Genomic DNA, 27794 nt, shown 5'->3' with positions numbered 1-27794 from the left:
TTGAGCAATCCTGACCTCTAGTGGTTTAACACGACTTTCGTCAAGTAACCAACTTTACAATCGCCTCCCTAATCAACACTATCATTGTAACCCACTTAGTAAAAATCAAACCATAATGTATCAATATCAAAATGTTTATCTTTGCTTATCGTATGGTATACAGTCAGGTAGGTAGGTATATAGGTATACAGTTACATTTTGATTTCTCAGCCATAGACAAACGCATGCAATATAACGAGAATAAAGGGCTTTTCTTTTCCAAGATAATATTTAATTTTTCCCTCATTACCTACCACATACGTGGAGATGAATGGCTGAAAAGTCCGGCCCATTTTGGCCCAAGAGCTGGAAAATACAGACATGTCATCATCAGTTACAACTCTTGCAGGAGGGCCTCTTAATTGGCTGGCTATACACGTGACCTCTTTGCGACACCTCTGCAGTGGCAGGGATGTGCAGATGTGTGGAGACTTGTGTTTGCCTCAGTAGCTATACAGCCTACATACCACCAGGAGGCGCTAGCAGCCAGTAGGGCGTGACATGACTGGGCTCTACTGTACTGGGGCTGCAGTTGAACACCCTATAATCTCCTGCGCCCCCATGTAATGCATTACCTGAATCAAATGTGAATACAATGAAAGACGTGCATGGATATCGCTAAATGTATAGGCCTATGCATAGACAGCAGGCCTATCGGTAACTGATTGTGGTATATTAAAACCTGTACGTATAAATATAAAGAAAAGGCAGATAAAGCATAAATGTAAATGCACATTTATTTTTTGGGGGTTATGACAAATAGAAGTATGTGCATTTTATTGTTTTATTTTTTTAATTTTATTACTTATTAAGTCGATTCATTTTAAATACAATTTAGACTTTTGAATTGAATTGTTCATTGCTAGTCCCTTTCCATACAAAGGCACTGTCGTGTTTTCAGACCATGTGCAATTATGACCTCTAGTGGTTGAAGTCGATGTTCGTAAGTAACTCAGTATTTACAGTCTGCATATTAAACACAATTCTTCTTTAAAATAACTTATAAAGCAGTTATTGTCATCTGAAAACATTAAACATTGACTTGTCTTTGGAAAATTGATTGTGTGAATATGATTTGGATAACTTGTTGACCGATTAAATTAACATCAAAGTGGTGTAAATAAATATTAAAATTCATATGTATTCATATGTATATATAATATACTTAAGCATTGATACACAAGTAGTTACCATTTTTACCAAGAGCTCTTTATTTATACATAATTTTTTTATACATAAATTCAAAAACATTAGAAATACCTCAGTATTTTCATTTATTTCTTTAAACGCAATCTGAGCAATTATAATTTAATCAGCAAGTAACATTGGAGTAAAGGCCATATATTTGGAACGAAAGCCTTAAAGTGAGACTGTTTGTTTCAAGTGCTTTCCTTGTGGAGAACAGGCGAAGTTCGCACCCAAGTTCATACTTCTACAAATAAAGTCCAATAAAAACGAGGCTCATCGCATTTCCTCCCATCAAAAGCTATCCCAACTCGGCCCGCGGCCTCGCTATTCACAAACTCCCTCATAAAACCGACAAGAGACGTAGTATTGATAGTATTTTCCAGGCGTATAAAAATAAACTATATGTCAACATTTGACCCCTAAAACCATCCGCCTCCCCCCCGCCCCATCCCCACCGCCCCAGTCCAGGTCAAGGAATCTACAGTTTCAAATAAACCTCTTGTGATACAAGATCTGGAGCCCCTTTGAAGATGTGTGAGAGAATATTCTGGCATGGACAACAGAGCAAGGAACCAAGTCCTACCCTGATTGCCCCAAAGCAGCCTAGCATCCGAAAACAATCAAAGGACAGCAACACGTATGCAGGTCCACCCTCATATTAAAAAGGGCGGAACACAATGCATACGCATTTAGATTTTCTTTGCAGTAAAAAGATCGTGCGACGCGTCAGGGGAGAGACACCCAGTAATAGCGCTTTGAGAAAGGTTTGGCTTGGGATATGAAGGCGCTGGGTGCTCTGGGACACACACACACACACACACACACACACACACACACACACACACACACACACACACACACACACACACACACACACACACACACACACACACACACACACACACACACACACACAAAACCCCCTCCACAAAGCAGCACTGCAAAACATTTAATGTGCAAATATATTAATGGTGGTCACATGTGGACCCCCCCCCCCCCCTCATGGGACCCCCTCAGAAGGTCTGGTCGTCGTTGCAGGAGTCAGTGGTGTGGCCGAATGCCTCGCAGATGTCGCAGTAGGGCCGCTCTTCGCCCTTGCTGCCGTGGTAGGTGCTGTGCGGAGGGGAGTCGGGCATCTGCGTCTGGGTGGGGCAGTCCTCGGTGTCGTGTAGGTCGAAGCAGTCGCAGATGTCGCAGAACAACCGCGGGGGAACCTTCTTCTTCACAGGCTCCTGGTTGGAGCTGCAGCGGGGGGAGGAAGGGGGGGGGGGGGGGGGAGACAGACAGGTCAGCATAGCAACGTTCAGCGTGGAACACGCGGCAGCAGTCGTTTATTCCTGGGTGGGAGAAAACCGATGCCTGATTTGGTGGGCATGAGTCCTAACCCATCCCGAGAGCTCAATAAACCTGTTTCAGGTGAGGCTGCTTCACCAGCCATTGACCAGACACTTTCAACACCCTGGACTGCAACATCCTTCCTGGGTGGAGCAATCCACCCAGGAAGGATGTTATCAGTCTGCCACGGAAATAACACATGAACAGGAAAAATCGGTCTCAAGGCTTGACACTTCACTCCAGCTCTGGCGTTTGTCTTAGCACTAGTTGATTCTAGTTACATCATTGCCTCGGTGCATGTGCACATTGGATAAAAAAAAAAACTAGTGGTCAATTCTAAGTGTAAAAAAGACCCTCCTTCATCACGCTCCGTACTTTCCCTACATTAATTAATCGGGGACGGCCGTCTGTGTGGCTCTTTGAGGGGGAGTACTCACCCGTTGTAGTTATCCAGCTCGCTGGGGTTGTTCCCGTTGAGGGCGGCGGTGGCCAGCGTCTCCAGCTTCTCCTTCTGCTCCTTGTTTCTCTGCTGCAGGTCCACGATGACCGAGTTCAGGAACTGGATCTGTGCATGAGAACCAGAGCGCCGTCAACAAACAAAACATTCGCGAACAAACACAAATACTAGACCAATACAGTACCTCCCCTGATGGTGAGAGAGCATTGATTACATCTAACATGTGGAACGAGTAACCCTGTACTAACCCCGAGACATTAACCCCGTGCCTGAAGCTAAACACCATCCTGACTGGCATCAAACCCCAATGCTAAGATACAACTATAAACATCAACCCCTTTAACGTTCCTCAAAACACAAGACGGCTGAATTTTGTCCCTACAAAACATATACGACTAAGAGAAACATATAGTACTAAAGAGCATGATGAGACAGGGTGGGATGGACTACAGAGGGACGGCACCAGTGTGACACGAGCCTCCAGGACAAACGCAACACAGGACGGTGGGGGACATGTTGTATTTGTGAAGCGGATGAGTAAAACAGTCACAAACCGCAGCCTGTTGTCAGAGTAGTGACGGGCAGTAGGGACGAGAGAGGAGAGGGAGAGAAGACAAAAAGGTCCAGATATCAACATAAGAAGAAGGCGACGGCTCCGACGCTGGACAATATGCTCGAGCCATTGCTCACATGATCCGACATTCTGGAAAACGTTCCGGAACAAACCGTAGACATGCTCCTGTTTAAAGATGCAGCTGAAGACACTGTATAAAACATGCCAGCATTTTTACCCTGATTGGAATCATAACTGTTAAAACGTAAATAGATTTAGATCCACCGATATTTAAAAAATGGTCTCCATTTTACCGGAAGCCGCCAAAGGTTGCAAGATATACCTGGCTCTCCGCCATGTCCATGTCCTCCCTCAGCTGGTCCACAACGGCATCCCCTGGAAGGTAAACATCCGTTAAAAAGGGTTACATAAACACTCACATCAAAAAAACATTCACTTTTGCATGTTGTATTTGTGAAATCCAGCTGTGCTGATTCACACTACTACCCAAAGATGAGACGCTGTGGGATGGAAAGTGGGAGGCAGTGGGGGTGTTACTTGGGGGATCATTGGCCGGGGTTGGGTTCGTTAGGGGAGGGTGTTACCTGAGGTTTGATTGGCAGGGGTTGGGTTCGTTAGGGGAGGGTGTTACCTGAGGTTTGATTGGCAGGGGTTGGGTTCGTTAGGGGAGGGTGTTACCTGAGGTTTGATTGGCCGGGGTTGGGTTCGTTAGGGGAGGGTGTTACCTGAGGTTTGATTGGCAGTTGATGGGTTCGTTAGGGGTGGCAGTGGGGGTGTTACCTGTGGGTTGAGGGACGCGTGCTGCTGCTACGTCCTCCACCAGGTTCTGGATCTGTCCCTGGAGGCCGGCCTTCTCCTTCTCCAGGGCATTAACGGTGTCCTGCAGACCCTTCATCTTGGAGCTCTCCCCACGCAGCAACGCGAGCTGCACAGAGAACCAATAGGATGGAGCGGTTCAGTTTTTCCTCTACAGATGGACCTCTTCTTGTCTGATAACTTCTCTAAAAGCAACTATATGAACCACACGGGTCTTGTTGGAGCTGTGCAAAACTTACAATGAAACAGTAATCTGACCGCTGTTCAACTTGGATATGTTGCTACCATATCCTTCATGAGCCAAACACAAATGTAAAAGGACCAGAATGGATGATCCATGGATGAAGGATGTGACGGTCACCTCTTTCCTCAGGGCTTCCAGCTCCTTCTCCGAGTTTAAGGCACTCTTGGAGGTGGGATGCTTGCCGGTCCCCACAGAAGACCGCTTCTCCTTCTCCAGCTGCTTCTTTAAGGTGCTCTCACTGTGGGAACAGACCGGGGACTATTAGGAAAGGCTACAGACGATCACTGGGGGGGGACAGTGTGGTAACACACAGATGATTGTTAGGGGACGACTACAGACAATCACTGGAGGGACACGGGCCAGTGTTTGGGTGAGCGGAGATGGAACAAGAGAGTGAGTCGGAAGGAGACAGAAAAGATAGAGACAAAGAGAAACATACGGAGAGAGAGAACGATACAGAGAGAGACCGGGAGAGAGGGGGGACGAGACACTTTGTTGCATAATATGGATTTGATACTTAAAATAACACGACAAATGTTTTTGTTTCTGGCAATGGAAAAGCATAGGAAAAAAAAGAAAAAAAAGATAACTCCAGCAAGACAGAGACCAGGTAGTGGGATGACATGAGCATGTCGATATTTATGAATAACGTGTCAATATGTAGAATGCATGAATACATGTAATCTTTCTAAAACTGGTGCAAGGCATTACCATATTGAAAAAAGTATACCTTATGACATTGTTTGGCAAGCTTTAAAGGCAGGAGACAAAAATAAGATCAGCAAATGCAGGCATTGTTAAAGAACGTTCAAAGTAATCGTGACCAAAAACTCCCTTAATCTTAAGATTACTCCCTCACCTTTGCTTTAGCTCCTCAAACTTCTTTTTCAGCAGAGAATGATCCCCCGCCAGCTAGAAAGAAATAAAATACATGTTATGTTGTGTCATTCTATGATTTAAAATGTAGAAGCACAAGCATGTGTGTCACGTGTCAGTGTTTACAGTTGAGTGATTGGGGTCCTCCTCACCTTGTCATTGAGGTGCTGCACCTGTACGAGGTCACTGTTCTTCTGCTGGTCGTTCTCCAGTTGCTGGCTCAGCCTGTGGTTCTCCTCTTGCAAGGCTTCCAGTGAGGTAGACTTGCCTTTAAGGTCCTCACTGGACACAGACACATATCCATGTCACTCGAAGAAACATCAGAATATCTTCATAACTTATGTGTGATGAGAAAACGGATAATAAACACCGTTATCATTCTATCTACGATGAATCTACGCATTGTTGAGACCGTACGAGTCACTTAGGGCTGGCTGGAGCAAAACAAATAAAGTGGCCAAGTGAATCCTATTGCATGGCTTTGACTTACGATTATGGTTAAATATTTTTTTACTTGTCTCTCATCTAAACTCGTCTAAAATGTGCATGTTGGGAACAGGCCAATAGCTTGTCCTCATTGCTGCTTGAAATTGGTTTGGAGAACCACTCATCCAAACTATTTCACACTCTACACTGCACCTCACTGGGTCCTCAGAAACATACCAGCCGAAACATGAAGTCAAGCATACACACACTCTTCCCATTTCAGTTAGTGTGACCCTCGATATCAACAAAACAGTTCTGAATGCGTCTGAACAACCAAAAATGAAATGATGAAAAATAAACCAAACGACTTACATCTCCTGGGAGAGAGTCTTGATTCTTTGAGCATCGGATCCAAGCTTCTCTCTCGATACGTTCAGGTCTTCTTGATACTTGGTATTTTGCTGTTTCAAAACGCCCAGCTAAACAAATCATAGCATAAACAAATTTAAAACGACATGACACAACAAACCACCACCAAAAGCTGAAAGGAGCCAAAGATGGTGTTAGATCTTAGACCAACTGCATGACACCAGCGGCTTACGACAATATCAAATTAAACCAATTTATGTCTCAATTTAGACAGAGAAACAAGAGTGAAAACACAAGATCTGAAATAACCGGCTCCATGGATACCTGTGACTCCATCTCCTTCTTGGAGGCTGTGAGCTCCCCCAGCGACGCCGTGGCCTGGCTCATCTCCTGCTGCAGAGCGCTCTTCTCCTGGGCCAGTCGCTCCAGGGACTCCACAGACTTACCAGAGGCATCTGCAGCCTAGGGGGTGTCCAGGGAGGGGGGGGGGGGTAGAAACACTGACTCAAAACCCCACCGCAAACTTCACAGGAAATGTGTTTGATCCTCGGAGGGCAAATATGAATAGATTTGGTGCCCATTTTGTGATCAACCCATCTACTGACTTCTAGTAGTAAGTAGACTTCATCTACTTAACCACTAAATCGGATAGTGAATTAAATGACATGCATTGTACTCTTGCTAGGCTACTTTTTGTGTGTGTGACATAGTAAGTGAACATTTGCAGGAACATCACAATTGCAGGAACTAGAACTAGAAAGACTACAGATGGTTAAACAAATAGAAAGATTGAAAAAGACTGCAGTCACCTTTGGGCTCATAACCGATATAAAGTGTACTTTTTCTTCATTCCCAAATAACTCTGGTCCAAATGATTTACGTTTGACCAGGTATACAACGTTTTTCATGTTTGTTACTTTCAGATTGAGTCAACTGATGCAGATATATGTGAGTAATTGCCGCTTTTCACCCCTTAGCGATACATGCTGATTCTAGATCCGGTTATGAGCCAACAGGTGTCAGCATGTTTCTGCCGAAACATGCTGGGAAATAAGAGTTACCCAGAGCTGGTTAGCAAAAGGATGAGAAGATGGCAGTGGGAAAGGAAAGTGGAAGGAGAAGGAACTGGCAGGCATACGGTTAAACAGTGGGGGTCTACGGCTATGTTAGTGACTTCGTACTTTGCAGTAGGGGGGAGAGGAATACCTCAAGCTGCTTAGATAGAGCAAGTTTGAGCTGGGCGTCAAGCAGGGCCACTTGCTTGGTGGCTTCATCCCTCTGTGTTTGCAGGGCGTCCCTCTGAGCCCTCAGGTCGGCCATATCGGTGGTTATTCCCTCCCTGGCCCGGTCGGACGCTGACGCCTCCTCAGAGACACTCTTGCACTGTTTCTCTAAGAGCTCCTTCTCGTTTTGTAGGACCGTGGTACTGGCCTCTAGCCGTTCCCTGGCTGCTTTGAGCTGCTCTACCTGCTCCAGGAGTCTGGAGTGTTCTGCATCGCTACGCTCCTGGCTAAGGCGGAGCGAAGATACGTCCTGCTGGAGAGTACACTGTGCGGCTAAAAGAGTTTCCTTCTCTGAAGACAGGGAGCTGGTCTGTTTTTGGAGTTCCTCAAGTTTAGATGATAGGTCTTCTTTGTCTTTTGCCAAACTACTCTGCTCTTGTTCAACCAGCTTCAGCCTAGAGCTCAAGTCCCCTGCTTGCAGGGTTAAGGTTTTCTTTTCCTTGCCTGCACTTTCTAAGCTGGTAGACATCTTAGCGTTTTCCTGGGTCAGGGAGGAGACCTTTGTCTGCAGTTCCACAATCTGCTTAGCACTACCATCCTGGCTGGAAGTGGCTTTGTTCCGCTCTTCCGTCGCAGCCTCCACTTGAGTCTCCAGAAGACTCTTGGCATCTGACACTGATTGTAATTTTCCCTTCAGCTCTTGGATTTCCTGAAGCAAACCCTCTTTCTCTTTCTGCAACAACTGCATGTTCTTCTCATTGTCCGCCTGCTTTGAGTTGAACAGAGCACAATCTTTGGTGAGGTTCTCCACCCGTTGAACGAGCTCCAAACGAACCTGTTCAGCATCTGCTTTCAACTTGTCATGCTCTTGGAAAAGTTTGGTTTTTCCCGTCGCTAGAACTTCCATGTCAGCCTGATGTTTTTGCAATTGTTTTTCTAGATCAGATTTTTCTTGCTTCAAAGAATTGTTCTTCGCTTCAACTTGTTCTTTTTTCTTTGTCAATTTCTCCAATTTCACAGTTAAACTGGACTTCTCTTCTGTAAGGTCGGTGTTCGTTTTGGAAGAGCTGTCCAACTGATCCTTGAAGGTCCGCAGTTCACCAGCTAGCTTATCTCGCTCCATCAGAATAACCGTTTTGTCAGATGTGGCTTTTAAGTTCTTCTCTTCAAGTTCTTTTACCTCAATAACCAATTTCTCCTTCTCCATCTTCTCATGTTCCAGGGAAGACTCCAGGGTCACCTTATCCTTCTTCGTGGCACACAGTCCCTTCTCATGTTCTGTAATCTGAAGTTTAAGCGCTTGGTTCTGCTGTTCAAAAGTAGCAGACAGTTCCTTCATCTTTTCACTGGACTCGACCGACTGCTCCGACGAGACCCGGAGCTTCTCCGTTAGCTCCTCCTTCTCCTTAAGCAGTGCCTCCTTCTCAGAGTTCACCTTTCTTTGGGCTGCTAGCATGTCCTCCTTCTCCTGCAGGAGCTGGAGTCTCTCAGAGTCAGTCACCTGACTGCTCATCTTGAACTCTTCGAGCATCTTGGCCAGGCTCTGTTTAGAGGCCTCGACCTCATCCTTTTCCCTGGTTGATTTCTCCAGATCCTTCTTGGTGGCGCCAAGACTGTTCTGGAGATCCACATTCACCGCTTCCAGGCGTTCCTTATCAGAAGTGGCCGCACTGATTTGTGTGGACATCTCATCCTTCTCCTTCTTCAGCGTTTCGGTCGCGGCTTGCAGCTGGCTGTTCTTCATGGTGAGATCTTCCTTCTCCAAGCTCAAGGACTGAAGTTTCGCCTGCAACTCTGAGTTTTTCAGATCAAGAGATTTCTTAGAGTTTCTTGCAGAGTCTCTCTCCGAGACGAGGGTGTCCCTCTCCAGGGTCGACTTTGACACGGTCTCCTGGAGCTCCTCCTGCAGCCGGCTCCTCTCCTTGCAGACGCCTTCATAGTCCTCTTGAAGCTGCTTCTTCTTCGACTCCAGCTGCTGCAGGTCCTGCTGATGCTTCTGCAGCGACTCCTGGTGGTCTGAGCTCTCTCTACGAAGCTCCTCAAGCTGGGTCTCTTGTTCACGGTTCGCTTGCTTCAGAGTTAGATTTTCCGCCTGTCTTTCCTGGAGAACGTTTTTAACCTTTTCCAGCTCCTTACCCAGAGAGCCCTTCTCGCCGGCCGACTGCTTGTTGTCATTAAGTAACTTATCCGTCGTGGCTTGCAGTGATTCGTTCTTGAGGGAAACCTCCTTGTGGCTGACCTCCAGTGCAGCCAGCTTGGCCTGCGCCTCGGCAAGCTGCTTTTCTAGAGCCTCTTTCTGAACCTGACTCTGCTCACTCTCCTTACGAGCCTGCTCTAGAGCTACACTCTGCGTCTCCGCTTTCTGAGACAACTGCTCAGCGTCCTGGCGGGAGGAGTGAACGTCAGCTGATAGACGCTGGGGAAAACAGAGGGAAGGATGTGTATACATACAGGAAAAGATGACTCCCAACATAAACCGAGCAGGTACAAGCCACAAAATAACAACATAATAATAATATTATGAATAATAATAATGGTATGCAAATGAAAGGTGAAGCTGCCGAAAGCATAAAACCAGAGGAAGAGCCCAGCCACACCTCCCACCAGCAACAACTTCCTCGCAACAGAATTCATCGTGTCACTTTGGATTAACATTTTCACTGAAGAGAATAAATAAATATCTAAACGTGTAAATAGCCTCTGGCATGTTGTTTTAATGCACGACACATGCAGCTGAGAGTCTTAACCAGTTGTAATTATTGTGCATTATTGAGTGTTGTAATACAAATGACACTGATATCAGTAACTACATTGGAGATAGATTTTTTCAGATGTCTTTGTTTTACCGGAGCGGAAGTGAAAATGTTATTCCAAAAATGACTCACTGGAACACCGAAATGCATAATTGTTTAAATAAGATGATGCACAATCTGAGTAATCGTTGGGTTTGTTGTTAGTGACCTTGACTCAGGTTAAATATTGTGCATCAAACTGTATTTATGTTAAGCAGCGAAGAAAGTGACCTGTAGATGTCATCTAATGAACAGAACCCTCTGGTGCATTACTGCACATAAGACTGACGTTGTCGTAAGACGCTTTTGCTTCACTGAACAATGGGAGTCGAGCCTTGATCTTTTGAAAGAGTTCAAAAGCAGAAATTGATTACACATCAGTTAGCAAAATTAACTTTTTTCATGTTGGTTCCATTCCACTCGGTAACTCTGGAAGAAAATTGAACAGCAAAAATATTCTCTCATCAAAGTATCTACGTCCAGCCGTAGATGTAGATAAGACAGTGCTCACCTCAGACTGCTCCTTGTATGGCCGGAGCTCAGAGACCTCCTTCTCCAGTTCCTGTGCTGTGCTCCTGGAGGACCTGAGCTCCCCCTGCAGGGTTTCCAGCTCCTTGGCGTGGAGCTCGGAGGCCTGCGAGGAGGCTTTCTTCTGGGCCTCCTTCAGCTCCTCCACCAGAGCTTCACCTTGTTGGACCGTCTTCTCCTACATGGAAGCAGACGGAGAAGTACACGACTGAAAAACAGTCCAAACTGAAACTCAAACCAGCAGGCGTCTGTTTGGAGCATGAATGTGATTGGAGGATGTTAAACAGGGGCAGCATGGGGCTCAGGAGGTAGAGGTTGCTAGATTGATCCCTGGCATCTCCTAGCTCGAGTGTCGAGGTGTCCCTGAGCAAAACACCTCACCCTAACTGCTCCCGAGAGCTGGCTGTCGCCTTGCATGGTTGACACCGCCATCGGGTGACACCTCCGTCGGTGTGTGAATGTGTGTAGCGCTGCACCAGACAGACGCTGGCTGGGACCTCACCAAGTGGACGATCTTCTCCTGAAGGCCGGAGGCTTCAGACGAGAGGGTTTCCTTGGTCTCCGCCAGCTGCTGCTCTCTTCTGGAGAGCTCCTGCTCCTGCTGCTCAGTGAGGTGTGCTGCCCGCTCCTTCTCCTCGGCCAGCTGGCTCTGCAGCTCCTCTACCCTCCTGGATACACAGAGGAGGAACAGGGAACCAGGAGAGATAAAAGATAGAAGTCAGTTCAGTGTTTCCACACATTATTAGGTTCTATTTGTGGTGGTAGCTAACTGACGGGGAGGATATTGGATAGTCAACAGATATTCAGACTCCATTGTAATATATTTCTAGGCATCCCATGTTTCTTTATTTATAGGCATCAACAGGCATGGATTTAAACAATTAATCAGCCTAATTTCTGATGCTTTGATCCCTCAACCATCCATGTTATAGCAGTGATACCCTAACCTTTGCTTCTGTGTGAGGTCTTGGTTCATCTTGGTGAGCTGCTCAGAGCTGTCGCCGGAGGACTTCATCATGTCTGAGATGTCTCCTTCCAGCTGGGCCTTGTCCTTCGCCAGCTGCTCCACCTTGTCCTCTCCGCTCTTGAGCTTCCTCTCCAGGCCTGCGGACAGACGGGGACGAGCCAAGGCAGATGCAATGAGAATATCAGTCAGTTTTTGTTTTTTAGCATCAACCATCACTTCATCCCTTTCTCCATCTATCCAACATCAGACTTATGGGGCCTTTTTGACGTCACAATATTATGGAAACCCATGCCTAGACTACCTAGTGAAATGGGGCCCAGATCAGGCTGTAAGAACATGGATGAACATGGAGGTCATGTGGCTTGAGAGAAGTGTTTGAACTGATATTGCAAAGGGAACTTCCCTTTGTAGGATAGGGGTATATTCCTCAATGTATTGCACTACTATCATATTTGATAGGATGACATAACAATAAAAATAGAAAAAGATCTCCAACTCATGCTCACCTGTAATTTGACTTCTAAGAGCCTCTGATTCAGTGCTCAGTGATGTGCACTGCTCTTCCGTCTTGCTGAGTTTATCATGCATTTCTGAAAAAAAATAAAAATTCAGTAACAATTATACTATGACACTAGTCGACAGATAAGGAAGCAATATTTAAGATGTAATCTGGCAATGCTGGAGAAAGAATATGGCAAACACGTTACCTTGCATATTTTTGGCTGATATCGTCTGTTCCTCTGCATTTTCTGTCAACTTTTGTTTCTAAAGAAAAATATAATGTGCGTCAGTGTTTTTCGACACTACCTAGGTATTTTCCCCCATTACCACTTGTCGTATAAATCAAGAAGGTTAACGTAAATTAGACATTTACGCTTATTGTCAACACTTTCCTATACAAATGGTAGCCATTCAAATTTGTAGCAGTGCATTGTGGAGACAGTAGTCATCACACCTTAAGGGGAGGATTATCTAGAGAGGCTGTTTTCACTACAACCGACTATTGATTTGAACAAAAACACAGAAGCCCATCGGCGTATCCATGAAGCGCCAAACAACACCGTGTTGCTGGACAGACTGACCAGGCTCTTAAGCTCCGCCTCCTGGGTCTCCTTGTCCTTGTCTGTCTCCTTCACCGCCAGCTCGGCGGCGTGCAGCTTCCCCAGGACGTCCTCCATCTCCACCAGGTGCTGCTCCTCCGCCCTCTCCACCTTGGAGTGCACCGCCTCCTCCAGCCTCTCCTTCTCCTCCGTCAAACCCAGCAGCTGGGCCTTCAGCGCCTCCCTCTCCCCGAACCAGTCCGAGCCTTGGGCCTCGTGCCTGGCGGCGGCCTCCTCCAGGGCCATCTTGTGCTCCACCTTCAGCCTCTCCAGGGTGGTCCTGGTGGCCACCAGCTCCTCCGTCTGAGCCCCGGCCCCCTTGCTGAGTGACGCCTTCAGCTCCTCCATGGCCTGCTGGTGCGAGGCGAGGGCCGACTCCAGCTTGGAGCGCCACAGCTCCGCCACGTCCTCGCTGGCCTTCTCCGCTTGGCTCAGGCGGTCCTGCAGCTGCTGCTTGTCCCCCGTGAGCCGGACGGAGGCCACCTGGACCTGGGCCAGGGCCTCGGTGTGAGCCCTCTCCTGGCCCTCCAGCTTCTCGCTGAGCTTCAGCGTCTCCTCCAGCCGCTGGGCCTCCAGGGAGCTGAGCTGGGTCCTCAGGGAGCTGATCTCCTCCAGCAGAGGGGACGGCGTGGGGTCGTCGGGGCCCTGCTGGCTCTCCAGACGCAAACGGAGGTCGGCCACCTCCCGGCCCTTGAGGGACAGGTCTCGCTCCAGCTCCATGATGCGAGACTTCTCGGACACGGTAACGACCTACATGAGGACAAATCTAACTGTCAAGGTGGTGAAGCGGAGGCGGAGACACGCGTGTTCTGTTTGACGGGTTCAAACTGTGTTTAAGTGTATCAATGTAAAGAGTTATCATTATTATCATTATTGTGAACACAATAATGATCACTGTAGGAACTGTGAGGACATAAAGTATATAAAAGAATAATAATGATTTAATATATAACAAAGCACTAGCTTACAGCAGTATTTACACAGCATGGTAAATTAAAGAATATACTGGCCTCTTGTGGCCACAAAAAGTATGGCCTTAATGACTGAAATGATGATTGAAATGCATAGAAAGTATTTTGGCATTGAGTATCTGATTAAATTATTATTTAGTAATTACTTATGTAGCGTTCACATAGAGGGCCACCTTAACTGTTCCTGTTATTTAGGAGGCAGGTACATCTTTTCAATATGTATCCCCCAGAGAAGACCATTTTATATAGAAATCTTCTGTACGTTCCTACTTTTCCCTATTCTGAGGCCCACTACATCACTTTAACACCAAATCTATAATCGACCTAAAAACTGTTGAATAGCCTAAATGGATTTTTGCAAGTAGCGAATAAATATAGAATATTGATTGACGGGGGTCTCGGGGGAGAGCGCTGCTCGGTAGCCGAGTGCAGGAGGGGAGTCTAACCGTCCTGGAGCAGGCGTGGGTGGGAGGACGGCTGCTGGGGAAACACGACTGACGCCTGCACACCAACCACAACACGCACTAGGAGGTCACAGATCTAGTTTTTTTTTGGAGGGAAAGGGTAGGGCCTTGTAATGGCATAGTCTTTGTACTTTTTTTTTTTTTCCAAATGAAATGAAATTGAATGTCCTCTGTGAAGTCCATATCTCTGAAGACCTCAGGAAAAGCTAAATTTGCTGTGTGATGTGGTGCTAGGCTGAGCTTCAGGCCGGATGTAAATTACATTCCAGTCCAAGTGGGAAAGCATTTCTTAAAAAAACCTTTCTTATATTCCTTACATTTGTTAATCAAGCAAATGTCTCCTGTGAGGTCTAACAGGAGCATCAGGTTTATAGCCAGATTATGACAGCACAGATAAGCGTTAGTGTTTCTGTGGCCTTCAGTAGCCTTTGTCTCTCTCCCCTCTCTCTCTCTCTCTCTCTCTCTCTGCAGAACAGGGCACATGGCAGCGCAGCGGAGTCCATTACCCTAGTGTCTTCTAGCTCCCTTTGGAGTTTGTCAGCTTTGGTCTTTTCAAAGAGCAGGCTCTGCTCAAGCTCCTTAATGTGGGCATGCTCCACTTTGGTCTGCGTCTGTTAGTAAAACAAAAGGGGAAGAGGAAGAGAACACACCAGTGCCACCATCACATGCCAGCCCACCACAGCCAAGACAGGAACCAGGAAGTGGTGGGAGAAGGGGGGGGGTTGGGGGTGGGGTTGTTGGGAGGACAGGGTGGATGGCAGGGGGGGGGGGGTGGTGGGGTGGTGGGGGTGAAGGAAGGGGATGCAGGCCCCTCATGGGTTATGAGATGCAGAGGAGGTGTGGGTTGATGGATGCAGATGACTCAAAGTTAAACGACATGCAGAACGACACCCGGTGAGCACGTTGCTGTTGTTGTAGTCGTTGTTGTTATTGTTATGGATTCAGAAAGGTTTTGAAATGTGTGCAGCAAGGCAGCAGGTACATTGCATTACATCACCGCACATGTGAAGAGAAAGCAGTGTTGAATGGTTTGACGGTTTTGCATTCAGTAGCAAGAGAGTTAACTGCCCATTACTTGTGTTTTATCATTCATGTTCTGATCTCCCTTTGGCGATCAGAACAGTTGATCAAATCGTTACACTAATTACACTTAATATATCAAAAAGGTATATATAAATCACACCCAACTGTGCCTTCTCTCGTCAGTGAGCAAGTCATTTACTTCCTGTATAATGTGAGTTTAAAGACACTTGATCGATGCACTGTAATTTAATAAATTCATTTAAATATAAAGGAAAATAAAATAGAAAGGGACTCTCATCAGAAAATAACCAACCAATATCAGACCCTAACCCTGAGAAGGCTTAGGGCTGCAGGTGGGGGGGTGTGGCTAGGGGGTTGGAGGGGATGGTGGGCATCTCCAGTGGTTCCATGCTAAGCATTGGATCAAACATGGCGGAGGACACGAGGAGACCAACACAAGAACAAGGAAGAAAGCGACAACGTCACATCATTGAGCAGGAAGGATCTGGGGGCGGGGGGGGGGTCAGCATGGCGTTAAGACAAGAGTCAAGAAGCTTGAAAACCAACACGGATCATTGGGCTGATGCGTACGGTTGAAGATCTGGATTGACTTTGATACGGTTCAAGCTTCATGCATGCGTTTAAACCACACCCTCAAACGACGTCACGTTATATATTAAGAACACGGTTAGTAAACAATTACAAAAGAGGAAGAAAGAAAGGGTGTATTCTAACCCTTTGGGAATTATTTTTAGATCTATTTTGTTGAAGGAGGCCTTCAAGGAGAGCGTAACAGGCCCTTGATTGGCGAGGAACTGTGGAACAAACAACATAAGCCCTTAGATTAAACACGGGTCCATCTCACACCAGGGTACACAGTGCTGCTACCTAGTAGAAGTAGTTTGAGACTATTGTCTAGGCATGCTGAGGTAGTTAGTACTAAAATATGACTCTGAAGTAGAAAAGGATCAGACAGCAGATTATGTCGTCAATGATGCATTCATTCTAACTTTGCCTCTACATGCAAAGTTAAGGTCTGTTACTGTGCTACACACCTCGTAAGTCACAGCCCAATATCTGCCCAGATATGGCAGTGGAACAATGCTAGCACTAAGCGAATGGGACTCAGAGACAGTGTGTAACTATCTTGCGGTAAGCAAAACAGCCAAATTCAAATCAATCTTTGGAAAAGTAGGTTTTGGAAAGCCTGCAATAAACGCTGACAGAGACAACTATGCGAAGCCTCATCCATCTCAGCGATGCAGAATTCCTGATGCTCAACACTTACGAGGTCTATAAACGCTCAGGCTGTCAGCTCTGTAGATTGTGTTTCGGCTGTGTTGTTTTAAAAAAGGCTGAGGAAGACGAAACAGATCCGTCTACAGAGATCTTATGAGGGACAGGGAGATCTATAGCTGATGAATACCGCAGACCTTGTAGATACTTAAATTCCTATAGATGTTATTAAATGGCACTCATTTTAAATGAGCTAGCCAAGAGTTGAGTTGCAGTAAAATATCACATGTCACTTAAGCCTTAGAGGCACATTCTGTAACAACTACATACAAAAAACAACACTCAATTGTTACATTGTGCTTGAGATTGGCTGCTGTAGATAAATGCACGGCTGCTGTGGATATTGGGTTGTACATTTACCTCCAGGGTTATGTGTTTATATATTATTAGTCATATTTACCTCCAGGTCACCTTTGGTAATACACGCTTCTTCTACACGGAACTGAAGGTCTTCAACCTTCCTGTTCAACACAAATTAAACACAGAAGCTTCGAAAAACAGTATGTAGGCAAATTAAATGGGTTTCTCCCTTCACACACACACACACACACACACACACACACACACACACACACACACACACACACACACACACACACACACACACACACACACACACACACACACACACACACACACACACACACTTTAGCTTAGAGAGAAGATCCCTACCTCTTCTCCTCCTCCAGGTGGTTCAGCAGCTCCACCTTCTCCTTGTCCGCTGCCTCCACCAGGCCTCGCAGCTGGTCCATTTTGGACTCCATCTTTAAAACCAAAAACAAAGTCATTGCAAGACCATGCAAAGTGACCTCCCATGTCTCATTTTACATTTACATTAAGGGTACATTTGTACATTTGTCAGAAGAAAGAGAAACAACAATATAGCGCTGTCGGTACAGTAAGGATGTTCATAGAAACAAGTGCCAAGCACTAACCATCACTAGGTAAACCCATTCCCTGTATAAAACAAAGATAAGTAGGATAAGATGCTACACGATGCTAAGCACTATTTTTAAGTGCAAGGATGTACAGCGTTCACTAAGTGCGTACATTAAGTGCCAAGTGCCATGACAATAATTGCGCAAGAGATATAAGAGGGGGTGGGTGGGGTAAAGAGGGAGGCTATGCAGAGTCTAGGTGAACTTTGAACACGTCTCTGGTTTAACAGTGATAAACAGTGATAAACAGTGATAAACAGCAGAAGGCCAGGCCATGCATTGTCACCTGGTCCTGGTCGTCCCGCAGCAGGTTGAGCTCCTGCTCCACCTCCCCCACGTGGCTGGTGGCCTTGGCCACCTCGGCCCGCTCCATGTCCCTCTCGGCCATGAGCTGCTCGATGTGCTGCTGCTTCTCCTTCAGGGCCTCCTGCAGCGCCGTGGTGCCCGAGATCTTACGGCTGTAGCGCGACGACGTCTCGGTCAGCTGCGGAGCAGAACACGGGGCACGGCTCATGCTTAGTAACAGGAGGGCAGAGCTACGCTAGCTCTGGCTAACAGGAGAGCAGAGCTACGCTAGCACTGGCTAACAGGAGAGCAGAGCTACGCTAGCTCTGGTTAACAGGGGAGCAGAGCTACGCTAGCACTGGCTAACAGGAGAGCAGCTCTACGCTAGCACTGGCTAACAGGGGAGCAGCGCTACGCTAGCACTGGCTAACAGGAGAGCAGCTCTACGCTAGCACTGGCTAACAGGAGAGCAGCTCTACGCTAGCACTGGCTAACAGGAGAGCAGCGCTACGCTAGCACTGGCTAACAGGAGAGCAGAGCTACTCTAGTACTGGCTAACAGGAGAGCAGCGCTACGCTAGGTCTGGCTAACAGGGGAGCAGAGCTACGCTAGCTCTGGTTAACAGGGGAGCAGAGCTATGCTAGCTCTGGCTAACAGGAGACAAGAGCTCAATAGTGCTGGCTAACCGGAGAGCAGAACTCGACAGCTCTGGCTAACAGGAGACAGCGCTCCACAGCTCTGGCTAACAGGAGACCAGACCTACGCTAGTGCTGACTAACATGAAACCAGAGCTACGCTAGCTCTGACTAACATGAAACCAGAGCTACGCTAGCTCTGGATAACAGGAAACCAGAGCCATTATCCAACTCAGGATCCAGGTGCAGGATTACTAGCGAGGGGGGCTAGCCAGCGGGCTCACCAGGCCGGTGCGGCTGGGCTTGGCGCTGACGGAGGAGGCCACGGAGCTCATGGTGCTGATGGAGGAGGCGCTGGGGCTGCGCTTCAGCCCCGTGGGCGTGGCCGTCGAGGCGGGGACCTTCCGTACGGTGGTCTTTGCTTTGGCAGGGGTGGTGGAGGGGAAGCCGATCCGGGTGACCTTGTGCACGGGGGCAAACAGGCCATACTTGGGCTGGCACTGGAAGTACCTGTGAGGGAAAGGAATGAGAGGGAGACTGGTGGATGGTGGTGTCAGACATGCCGTAGTTTACTGTGGATACCGGTTGACTTGGGTATGTGATGCAGGTGAATACGTGGAGGTGTGGGGATGCATGTGGTTGATTTAAAAAAAATAGTGTGACATGGGACCCGAGTATCCCCCGTGGAAAGCTAAATTAAGAATGCTTCCATCAGTAACCTTGGCCAGACTGCACCACGTAGGTTAATAATCTTTGACAAGGAAATCAATTACGTGATTATTTTACTGTTCCAAATTGATAAACGTGAATGTTTTACCTCAGCAATGTTTTACCATTGCTGAGAATATATACACGTTATAGTGTAACTAATTCATTTCATGGACATCTACCCTACATACAATACTCTGCAAGGGTGGAACACTCCCCAGAGAGTGCATCAATTGAGGCTTTCTTGGAAAACGGCTTTTGTAAATCCCATAGGCAAAAGGCTTCGGGAAGAGAGTGGGTTTCAGAGTGAGAGTGCCACGGTCTACTGGAGTACAGCATTGTCCTGAAGCTTTTCCACCAGAAGTCAGGCATGCGATACGTCCCAAGTGCTGGGCCCCAGCCCAGTACCTTGTGCCTGCTACTGCTCCATCATTCTTCCCCAGCGGTTCGTCCAGTTCCACGCCACACCAATCTCCTTTGGCAAAGTCTGTTTCTCCCAGGAAGCGCACCACTCCAGCCTTTGTCCCACCAACCTAGGAAAGGAAAAAAAAAACAACACATGAATGAAATATGAAAGTCTTTGTTAATACCCGGGTGAGATCAGAAAGGCAGAGAATGATCCGCTTTTCACAGTAATAAGCCCTGTGTGATATAATGCGATCAAAGCCATACGTAATCTCCCTGTTCACAGAGCAGGGTAGCAGTAGGTTGAATCTAATTTTCCATTTAAATACCATAATATACAGCTGCAAGGTTCCCCCACATGGAGAACAGGTGTGGGAGACAGCTATTTGTGTAGGCGTTACAGGGACACATCCTATTCTGCACAAAATGACAAAGCGAGTGCTTCAGCATTGGAGAGAAACAGGAAGAGGAAACTGGTGAAGAGGAAGGATGGGCCTTCTGCTGACCGAATTTAGACAAAGTAAAAGAACAGTTGGAAACTCTCCACAGGGGTTTGTCATTAAACTTTTTCTATTGCCCTGTGAAGGACTGTCTACATAAGATGTCTACACAACGTGCTCTTCAATTGGATCGTGGCCGACTAAAAATAGTTCAATTTGTTTCTATTGGCTGATGATTGACAGTACACCATTACATGTGTTTCTATTGGCTGTTGATTGACAGTACACCATTACATGTGTTTCTATTGGCTGTTGATTGACAGTACACCATTACATGTGTTTCCATTGGCTGTTGATTGACAGAACACCACATAACCTGTGTTTTCATTGGCCAATGAAACTCCAACTGACAACACACACACGCTTCATTCTTTTCTATTCACTTTGTGGTGCGTGGGTGGGACCCAGAGGGAGGGGTCATGTGTTAAGTTTACATTCCAGTGAGACCGCCATGCTGAAAGAACAAGTATGTCAATGGGCCTACTGACTAGTCGTACATTCTGGACTCTGGATGGGCAACACAAAGAGTAGATTCTACTCTCACTTCACAAGGAAAAATGATTTCATTCATCACCGCCACATTTCCCGTGGTCATCTTTGTGCGTGGAAGCAGTCAAGTGATAATAGAAGACAATGTTTTCAAAGTTTGCCTGCGCGACCGACACGTCTGCCACCATTCCTATGTATGAGATGAATGCCTACATTACATTTCACTATCAACATATAGTTTATGTTAAATACATACCAGAACACGATCGTTCATCTTCAACTCCCGCTCTTTCTTGACGGAGCCGGTCTCTGATAGGTTAGAGATGGACTCGCTGTTGATGTGCGCCAAGTTGGAAGCGGTCATCGCAGGCGTGGAAGGCGCCGCCAACGGCTTGGCCGCTGCCGGCTTGGCCGCCGCCGATTTGGTCGCCGGCGTGCGTGAGGCCACGCTGGTGACCGAGGGCGTGGGCGAGCCGGCGCGCGAGGGAGGAGCCGTCTGGGTGCCGTTCTCCTCGCCCTCCGTCCGGGACAGCTTGGACGGCCGGGTGAATATGCCCCGCATGGCCTCACACTGGAAGTAGCGCACGCCGGCCACCGAGCCGTCGTTCTTCCCGATGGCCTCGTCCAGCACGACGCCCGCCCACTGGCCCGGGGCGAACTGGGCCTCGCCCAGGAACTGCACCACCCCCGGCTTGTTGCCGTTCACCCATACTCGGTCGCCGACCTGGTAGGCCTCCCCTGACCCCTGGAGCTCCCCTTCGCCGGGGCCGGCCGACGGCTTGTAAGCCGCGCCTGCTTTGGCTCCAGCTGGAAACAGAAAGACAAGAAGAAGAAGAAGAGAGGAAAGTCAACGTCACGTCAACTCGCCTCAGTGTAAACAACATCCAGGAATCACCGTTAAAAATAAAGCAAAAAAAAAAAGACCAGGTTTGTTCCAGAGTTCTGTAAAGATTATTTTTACACGACCAGAGCAGTGGAAAAGAAAGTCTGGCTTGATAAATAATACTTCCTTTCTGATGTTTCGTCTTGTCTTCCACTTGTCCTTGGCTGTACTAGAATTCTGTAGCCGGTACTACATCCCAGAGGTATCAGATATTCTTTTTTTGTCCACAATGCAGAATCGCTACAAGATAAAAGCTAATATATGCATATGCTGCCGAGCCTGGTTTGAAGAGGAGGTGTACCGTAGACTCATATGGGTTCAACATTAGCAGGGAGCAAGATTATTGATTGCCAAGAGTGTTAGCCAAGAGACCACATCAAGGTTTCTAACTAGGCAGTGATTGTAAACATTTATACATCCATACATAAACAAACCATATCTATTAGATCAGGCATTCTCTAGCTTATTTATTATTGATATTCAATAATATGTATACAAAGATTAGGTCTGATTAATTCTGGGTTATGTCGAAAAATAGCGAACTGAAGCAGATCAAAAGGAACCCCGACACAAACACCGGTAACAAATTGAAAATAAACCTGGAATGCATAACACATCAATGTTTGATGTTTTAGCCTGTGTTATTCCTTGAAGTCTAGAATCAACAGAGTTTGAGCACAAAGCAAGCAAAACAGATCGGGAAGACCATCCTGGCTGCAGGGGTAAAAAAAAGCCTTGTCACCTCACTCATGAATTATTAAAGCCGGCCATATCATGTTCTACTTACCGTTCATGTTTTCCTATCAACATTCACTGCTCAGCTGAGGTGAAATTAAAATGTACGTTGAAAATGTGCGTCAAAAATATTGTACATGGATAGCTACATTATTGAAATCTACGACTTCAGGATCCCATTCGGTACCCTGTGACCGGCAGCTAAATACCAAAGACTGCAAAGTGAAGTCGTCTTAACGTTCGTTTCCATAAAGCCGGCTAAACCAGTGAATATTCTGTGGCCAATCTGAAATTTTGGCAAGACGCTGCAAAGTGAGGGTTATCAAGAGTGCAGCCCTAATCTCCATAATCCCCACAACATTATGCAGAAATAATGATGATGAACATTTCATCTGCATTGCACAAAAAAACATTCACCTTTGTGCATGCAGGCCCCCCTCCTCACTGCAGACATAACGAGAGAATTCAGCTCAAGCCAGAGGTTAGCCTCCACCAGCTGCTCAGCAGATGAAAACTGCATGTCTGCTAGACTCATCTGTAAGCCATTCTTTGACCCTCACCATTTACATTGATTTCAACTACTTTGAACTTGTCAAATACATTTAGTGGAAAATATATTTTGGAGAAAACTATGGTGGCACGATAGTATGAGAGCATAGACTGTGGAATGACGACAACTTCCAAAGCTTTATTTTGACTGCATTCACATATGGTGGCAAGTGCCGACTTGAAAACACCTTCACCCTTTAAAGGTCAGGTTGAAGATGATTTGTTTGAATGAGTCACACAGTGTTATATCATAGCAGACTGGCTGGGCAAGTTCCCCCAAATTAGGTGTTTGGTGTCTTTTAACGCCGTACCAGAGAGCCCAATCCATTTCAAAACAAGTCTCACCCCCCTTTAAAATACAACTTGAATCCATGTCATATCGTGGTTCAGTCATTACAGTCATATAGGTCTGGGTTATGATCATCTCAGCCTCTTACCAGCGCTGGAGGCGGTCTTGGCAGGTGCTGCCCCTGGCCTGGTGATCTTGTTTGGGATTTTGATCCCACTTGGTTTGGCCGTGCTCATGTCCTCTGTGGCCCGCGCAACCCACACGCTTCCGTCAACCGCTGCCAACGACAACAAATGAGGACTCGTGTTAAACAAGCAGATGGGAGAAAAGAAACTGATGCAAATACGTCACTCACACACACACACACACACACCAAAATTTGAAGGGCCGATTACTGAATAAGAAGGGGTTTCAGCATTGACCGAACTGCATTCAATGTGGAATTGCTCTTTGAAAATAAGAACAAATACAAATCAAACAGTTTATTCAACATTGTTTATTCTCTGCATGCTGAAGGGACTATAGTCTGTATCATAGTATAGAAGAGTTTCAACATATGTGTGGTCAGGGGAGGGAATAAAGAGGCAACCCTTCAAGGTGCCTCTGAGGGCATTCGAACACTGGTAATGTCAGGACAGCTCTTATCTCAGTCATGTGGACTTTCAGTGCTGCACTGGCACGGGGAGTATTCCATTTCTGTTATGACAACAAGCTCTGTAGCGCTAGACAGAGTCCACAGGCAACTCTAAAAATACCCACGTAGTGACCAATATACACACTTGTTCTTACGTTCAGACACATTTTTTATGATTCCCAGAAAACTCCCCAAAACAAAAACAGGTGTTTACAACTCTTACAACTCAGCAACAGCAGCTAGTGAAAATAAACCAGGCAGGCTAGTTAAAAGGTGGATGGAGGCTTCTAAACTGGGATTATTTGAGAATTCCAGCACCAGATTATCCTGTTTGGCCGATTTGGCTTCAAAGAGAGGCAGATTAGTAAAATGTGCTGAAAAGCATGGTCCTGCCCTGTTGTAAATCAGGCTGACATCATGACGGGAGGTTGAGAAGCAGTTAGTAAACATGCATGTCATATATTAATGACAGGAATATAAAAACAAGCTGCAATACAGAATTACAAATCAATTATTCTGTTATTTCCAACAATACAGAATCAAAAATTATATAAATTGAATTGCTCAAGTTTTTGTCATTTAAATCTAAAGATAGCAATGGGGACTTGCATCATGTCAGCATGGAAAGGTTAGGTGACCGTGGCCTATCACAGACTCAGTTATGACCTTGCAAACAAATGACCAGATAAAAACTGAATAAAGAGAAGGAATGGTTAGGAGAGAGAATGTGCCTTTTGAGCTTACAAAATGAAATTGTTCACTCACTCTTCTGTTAATCATGGGAATCTGGTGCTAATCAATCAAACATATTTATATGGTAGTACTTACCGGTAGTTTAAGCTAACATGAAATAGCGGTCAGGTTGGGTCTTGCTATCCAACTAAAAAACATGGCTACAAGAGGATGAGAGGGGGAGATGGGGGCTAACCGTCAGGGGGGATTTGATTCAGCCATCAGGATTGATTGCCAATAATGTGAGTACTTGCAGATAAGGCTCCAACAGCATTACGGCAACTTTGGGTTGTAATGGCATGCTCGCTCACTTGTTTTAGAGGAAGTTAAGGCGTTTATCATTTGATGTTAAGGGGGGGAAGAAAGTATTACACAACTGACATTTTGATATTTGTGCCGACTTTTTTGGAATAGGTGTATAATATTACATTATGTGGTTTGCTTATGAGCTAACAAGGTTCAAACAAAGGCTCAATGGATTTCATGTGGTCTTTAAGAAGTGGGCTGAAGCCAGGTGGATAAGCTGTGGAAAATCCCCCTCACAGACGCCTTGACCAGCACAAAGCATTATGTGTCTGAGTGTGCATCTCTTAGCTACAAACACTGGGCTTTAAAAATGTAAACCCATGCCTACCTAGTACACACCTCACCTCTATGGAGAGCAAATCATTAACAAAAACCAACAACCTAAATAACTCCCTTCTCTTTGAGTCAGTTGAAGACATTTCTCAGCAGCGAGTGATGACTGGTCATTAAGCAACTGACCTACTTTGTGTAGGTTGTAAGTAGTGCTCTAGCTTTCCCCTGCTGGGTCTTTGAATGATCCTGATTTGTGCCCTGAGGTCACAACCAATGAGGACAGGCCTTAACTGAAGCATATGAATGGATAACACTTTTATGGTAGAACACCATCATAAAGGGAAAGGAAAGACAATCTTGAACCATTGTATACAGTGAAGTCCATGTCTTGAAACCCTAAATGCAGTTCCTCAAAATCAATTCAGCATTGGGGCCGATTTTTATAATTCATACATTGTGCTTGGATGCAATAACATTATTTGGGTGAAATGTATCAGCAGAATCAGCAGATGAAAACAAGAACACCTCCTGGCCATGAACTATGGTAGCCCCTCAGAAATTCTTTCCGCCCTAACAGACTTGAGAGCTAGTGTAGTCATCTGAAAGTGATCCACTCAGACCGGAGACATTTCCCACTGCAGTAACAGTACTCTGTAGCTGGACACCCCCCCCCCCCCCCCCCCACCTACTGTGAGTCAGGAAGGGGGCCAAACGCCAATGTCAATGATTGGCTCCGGTATAGGGAGACATGTGAGTTAGTTATATTAGGGTAGTGCTCTGCTTTGACTTAACGCTTCTCTGCCCCTAGGCCGACAAGTGCTGTGTTGCTAGTTCGAAGACTTCTTATCTACACACTAAAAGCTAGCCCAATAACAGGACTGGGGTTCAGCCTATCAAACATGAAGGAAATGTATAACAATTAAGGATAATGGAGTTATCCTCCTATATAGTAAATTAGGATTCTTTGCAAACATGCAAAAACCGCATACAGCATTTTAAGTGTATTCAAATATTCGTCCAAAAAACAGTTCCACACACTACTGCAATTTCCCTTCATTGCTTTCAGGGTGTAGAATTGCAAGGCTTAACCTTGGGATTCTGCCCTCCTCCACATAATGACACATTGTGCTTCCTATGTGACGAGCGACTGTCCACATAAAAGAAGCACATGCTCCAGTAATTTCTTTCTGACAACATATCTTCTTTATTGATTATGAAGGCCAACGCCAGCATTACCGAGTGTAGACTACAGTGGAAGGCATCTTGAATGTTTGTAAGCAATAAAAATGTTCTCCAAATTACATAAAGCTAAAACTCCATCCATCAATTTAAACATTTTTTGGTTCTCCATTATAGAATAAAAAGGCATGTTTCTTTGAAGGTGATTCTACAGGGGGTTCTGTGTCTGACAGTCAAGCACTTTGGTATCCAAACACTCATATCTGAATTATATCTAGTCAAATATTGTGCTAAAGCCCACCCAATAAGTCACTGGTATTTGCAGTGACAGCAAAGATCTGACTTGACAAGTAGGCCTATTTCTTTGCAGCCATGATCTGTCCCTCGACTAGTTTGAGTCCCCGGTGCGTCGAAACCGTGTCGGCCCGCAGACAGCTTGACAACTCATGACATTTACATTTAGCAGACGCTTTCATCCAAAGCGTTAGTTAAACCATTTACACATTGACGGCGGATTCCACCACTCAAGGCGACAGCTAGCTCATCTGGTAAGCAGTAGGTGTGAGGTGCCTTGCTCAGGGACAACTCGACACTCAGCTAGGAGGAGCCCGGGATCGAACTAGCAACTTTCAGGTTACCAGCCAACCCGCTCTACCCCCTGAGCCGATGAGGTGGCACATCTGGACGGGTGGAGGTGCAGCGGTGGAGACAGGAAGAACACGTATTCAACCATAGACCTTCACTTAACGACTCAAAACCCTGTTGTTTCTCTGCGAAATACCTTAGGTACTGCCAAGGTAAGAAAATACCTACGCACCCCCCACCATCCCCATCCCAAACGTCACCTCGGCTCAGGTTGGATCCCTGCCTCTCAAGTTGAGAAAAGGGTCAACAAGTTTCACAGACATAACGCCCGTAAAGTTGGACGGGAGTCGCGTCGACTAACGGCCGACACCACGTCCACACCAGACCCGTCCCGTCTTACCGCAACGCCCGGCTTACGTTGCGGTACGATACGTGGACAGTTCGCCTTACGTAGGACGGGTCTGATGTGGAGCTAGCCAGGCGCTAGCCAGCGTTAGCGACGAGGCCCGGCCGACAGCGGGGGGAGAGCTGCCGGCTAGCCGCCGTACCGAGGGGGGGTCGCGGGGTAACCAGCTAGCTGTAACTTAGGACGGTCTACCGAGGGAGCGGTTCTAGAGACACCCCATAGCGGGACCTGGACGGGCTCAGAGTCCGCGGGCTTACCTGGTACACTGCGGCGCGATCCACGTGTCTGTCAAGTACAAAATATATATTTATATACAAAGCTAGCAAGCTAGGTAGGTGTCCACCGCGACTGCTAGAATCCAACACATACGCAGGCGCAGCCCGACGCCGACAGTAGTGCCTCGGCTCGGGAGGCGCGCCGTGGATGACCCGCTCACCGAGGAGGGATTAGTCCGCCCCACACTTTTGCTCCTTTCACAACAACTTTCTCAAAATAACTTGCGTTGATATGTGCGGGAGAGGGTTTTTAGGGCCACGTGGGATTCACTTTTTTGAAGTTGTGAGTTTAAAGTCAGA

General features: G+C 46.5%; 1 protein-coding gene across 3 annotated transcripts; it reads right to left on the bottom strand.

The window, feature by feature from the left end:
* Positions 1 to 1226: 1226 nt before the first annotated feature.
* On the bottom strand, positions 1227 to 27607 carry clip1a (CAP-GLY domain containing linker protein 1a). Of its 3 annotated transcripts, XM_084468064.1 has the most exons (25): positions 27477 to 27607; positions 23253 to 23381; positions 20905 to 21455; positions 19663 to 19787; positions 18831 to 19056; positions 17913 to 18110; positions 17361 to 17452; positions 17089 to 17149; positions 14876 to 14980; positions 12917 to 13684; positions 12542 to 12599; positions 12341 to 12424; positions 11815 to 11971; positions 11370 to 11535; positions 10851 to 11045; positions 7531 to 9963; positions 6649 to 6786; positions 6328 to 6434; positions 5682 to 5811; positions 5513 to 5565; positions 4771 to 4891; positions 4374 to 4518; positions 3916 to 3968; positions 3000 to 3127; positions 1227 to 2469 (listed from the first exon to the last, which is right to left on the bottom strand). In XM_084468064.1, the coding sequence occupies exons 2-25, from the start codon at positions 23338 to 23340 to the stop codon at positions 2241 to 2243; spliced, it is 6411 nt and encodes a 2136-aa protein (XP_084324190.1). In that variant the 5' UTR covers positions 23341 to 23381; positions 27477 to 27607; the 3' UTR covers positions 1227 to 2240. The 3 variants fall into 3 exon arrangements, with proteins under 3 accessions (XP_084324190.1, XP_084324192.1, XP_084324191.1); XM_084468066.1 differs by lacking the exon at positions 7531 to 9963; XM_084468065.1 differs by lacking the exon at positions 14876 to 14980.
* Positions 27608 to 27794: the final 187 nt, after the last annotated feature.

Source organism: Micromesistius poutassou, assembly GCF_964030765.1.
Source record: "Micromesistius poutassou genome assembly, chromosome: 5".
Taxonomy (NCBI): domain Eukaryota; kingdom Metazoa; phylum Chordata; class Actinopteri; order Gadiformes; family Gadidae; genus Micromesistius; species Micromesistius poutassou.
This window is presented reverse-complemented; position numbering and strand designations above follow the sequence as displayed.

Excerpts from the sequence above, each read along its gene's own strand:
- clip1a (XM_084468064.1), bottom strand. The coding sequence starts at position 23,340 with ATGAGCACGGCCAAACCAAGTGGGATCAAAATCCCAAACAAGATCACC. Across the intron at positions 14,981-17,088 it reads TTACCAAAGGTGACCTGGAG|ACGCAGACCAAAGTGGAGCA; the intron begins GTAAATATGACT and ends TTTTACTAACAG. Across the intron at positions 11,536-11,814 it reads GACCTCACACAGAAGCAAAG|GAGGGTAGAGGAGCTGCAGA; the intron begins GTTAGGGTATCA and ends CTGTGTATCCAG.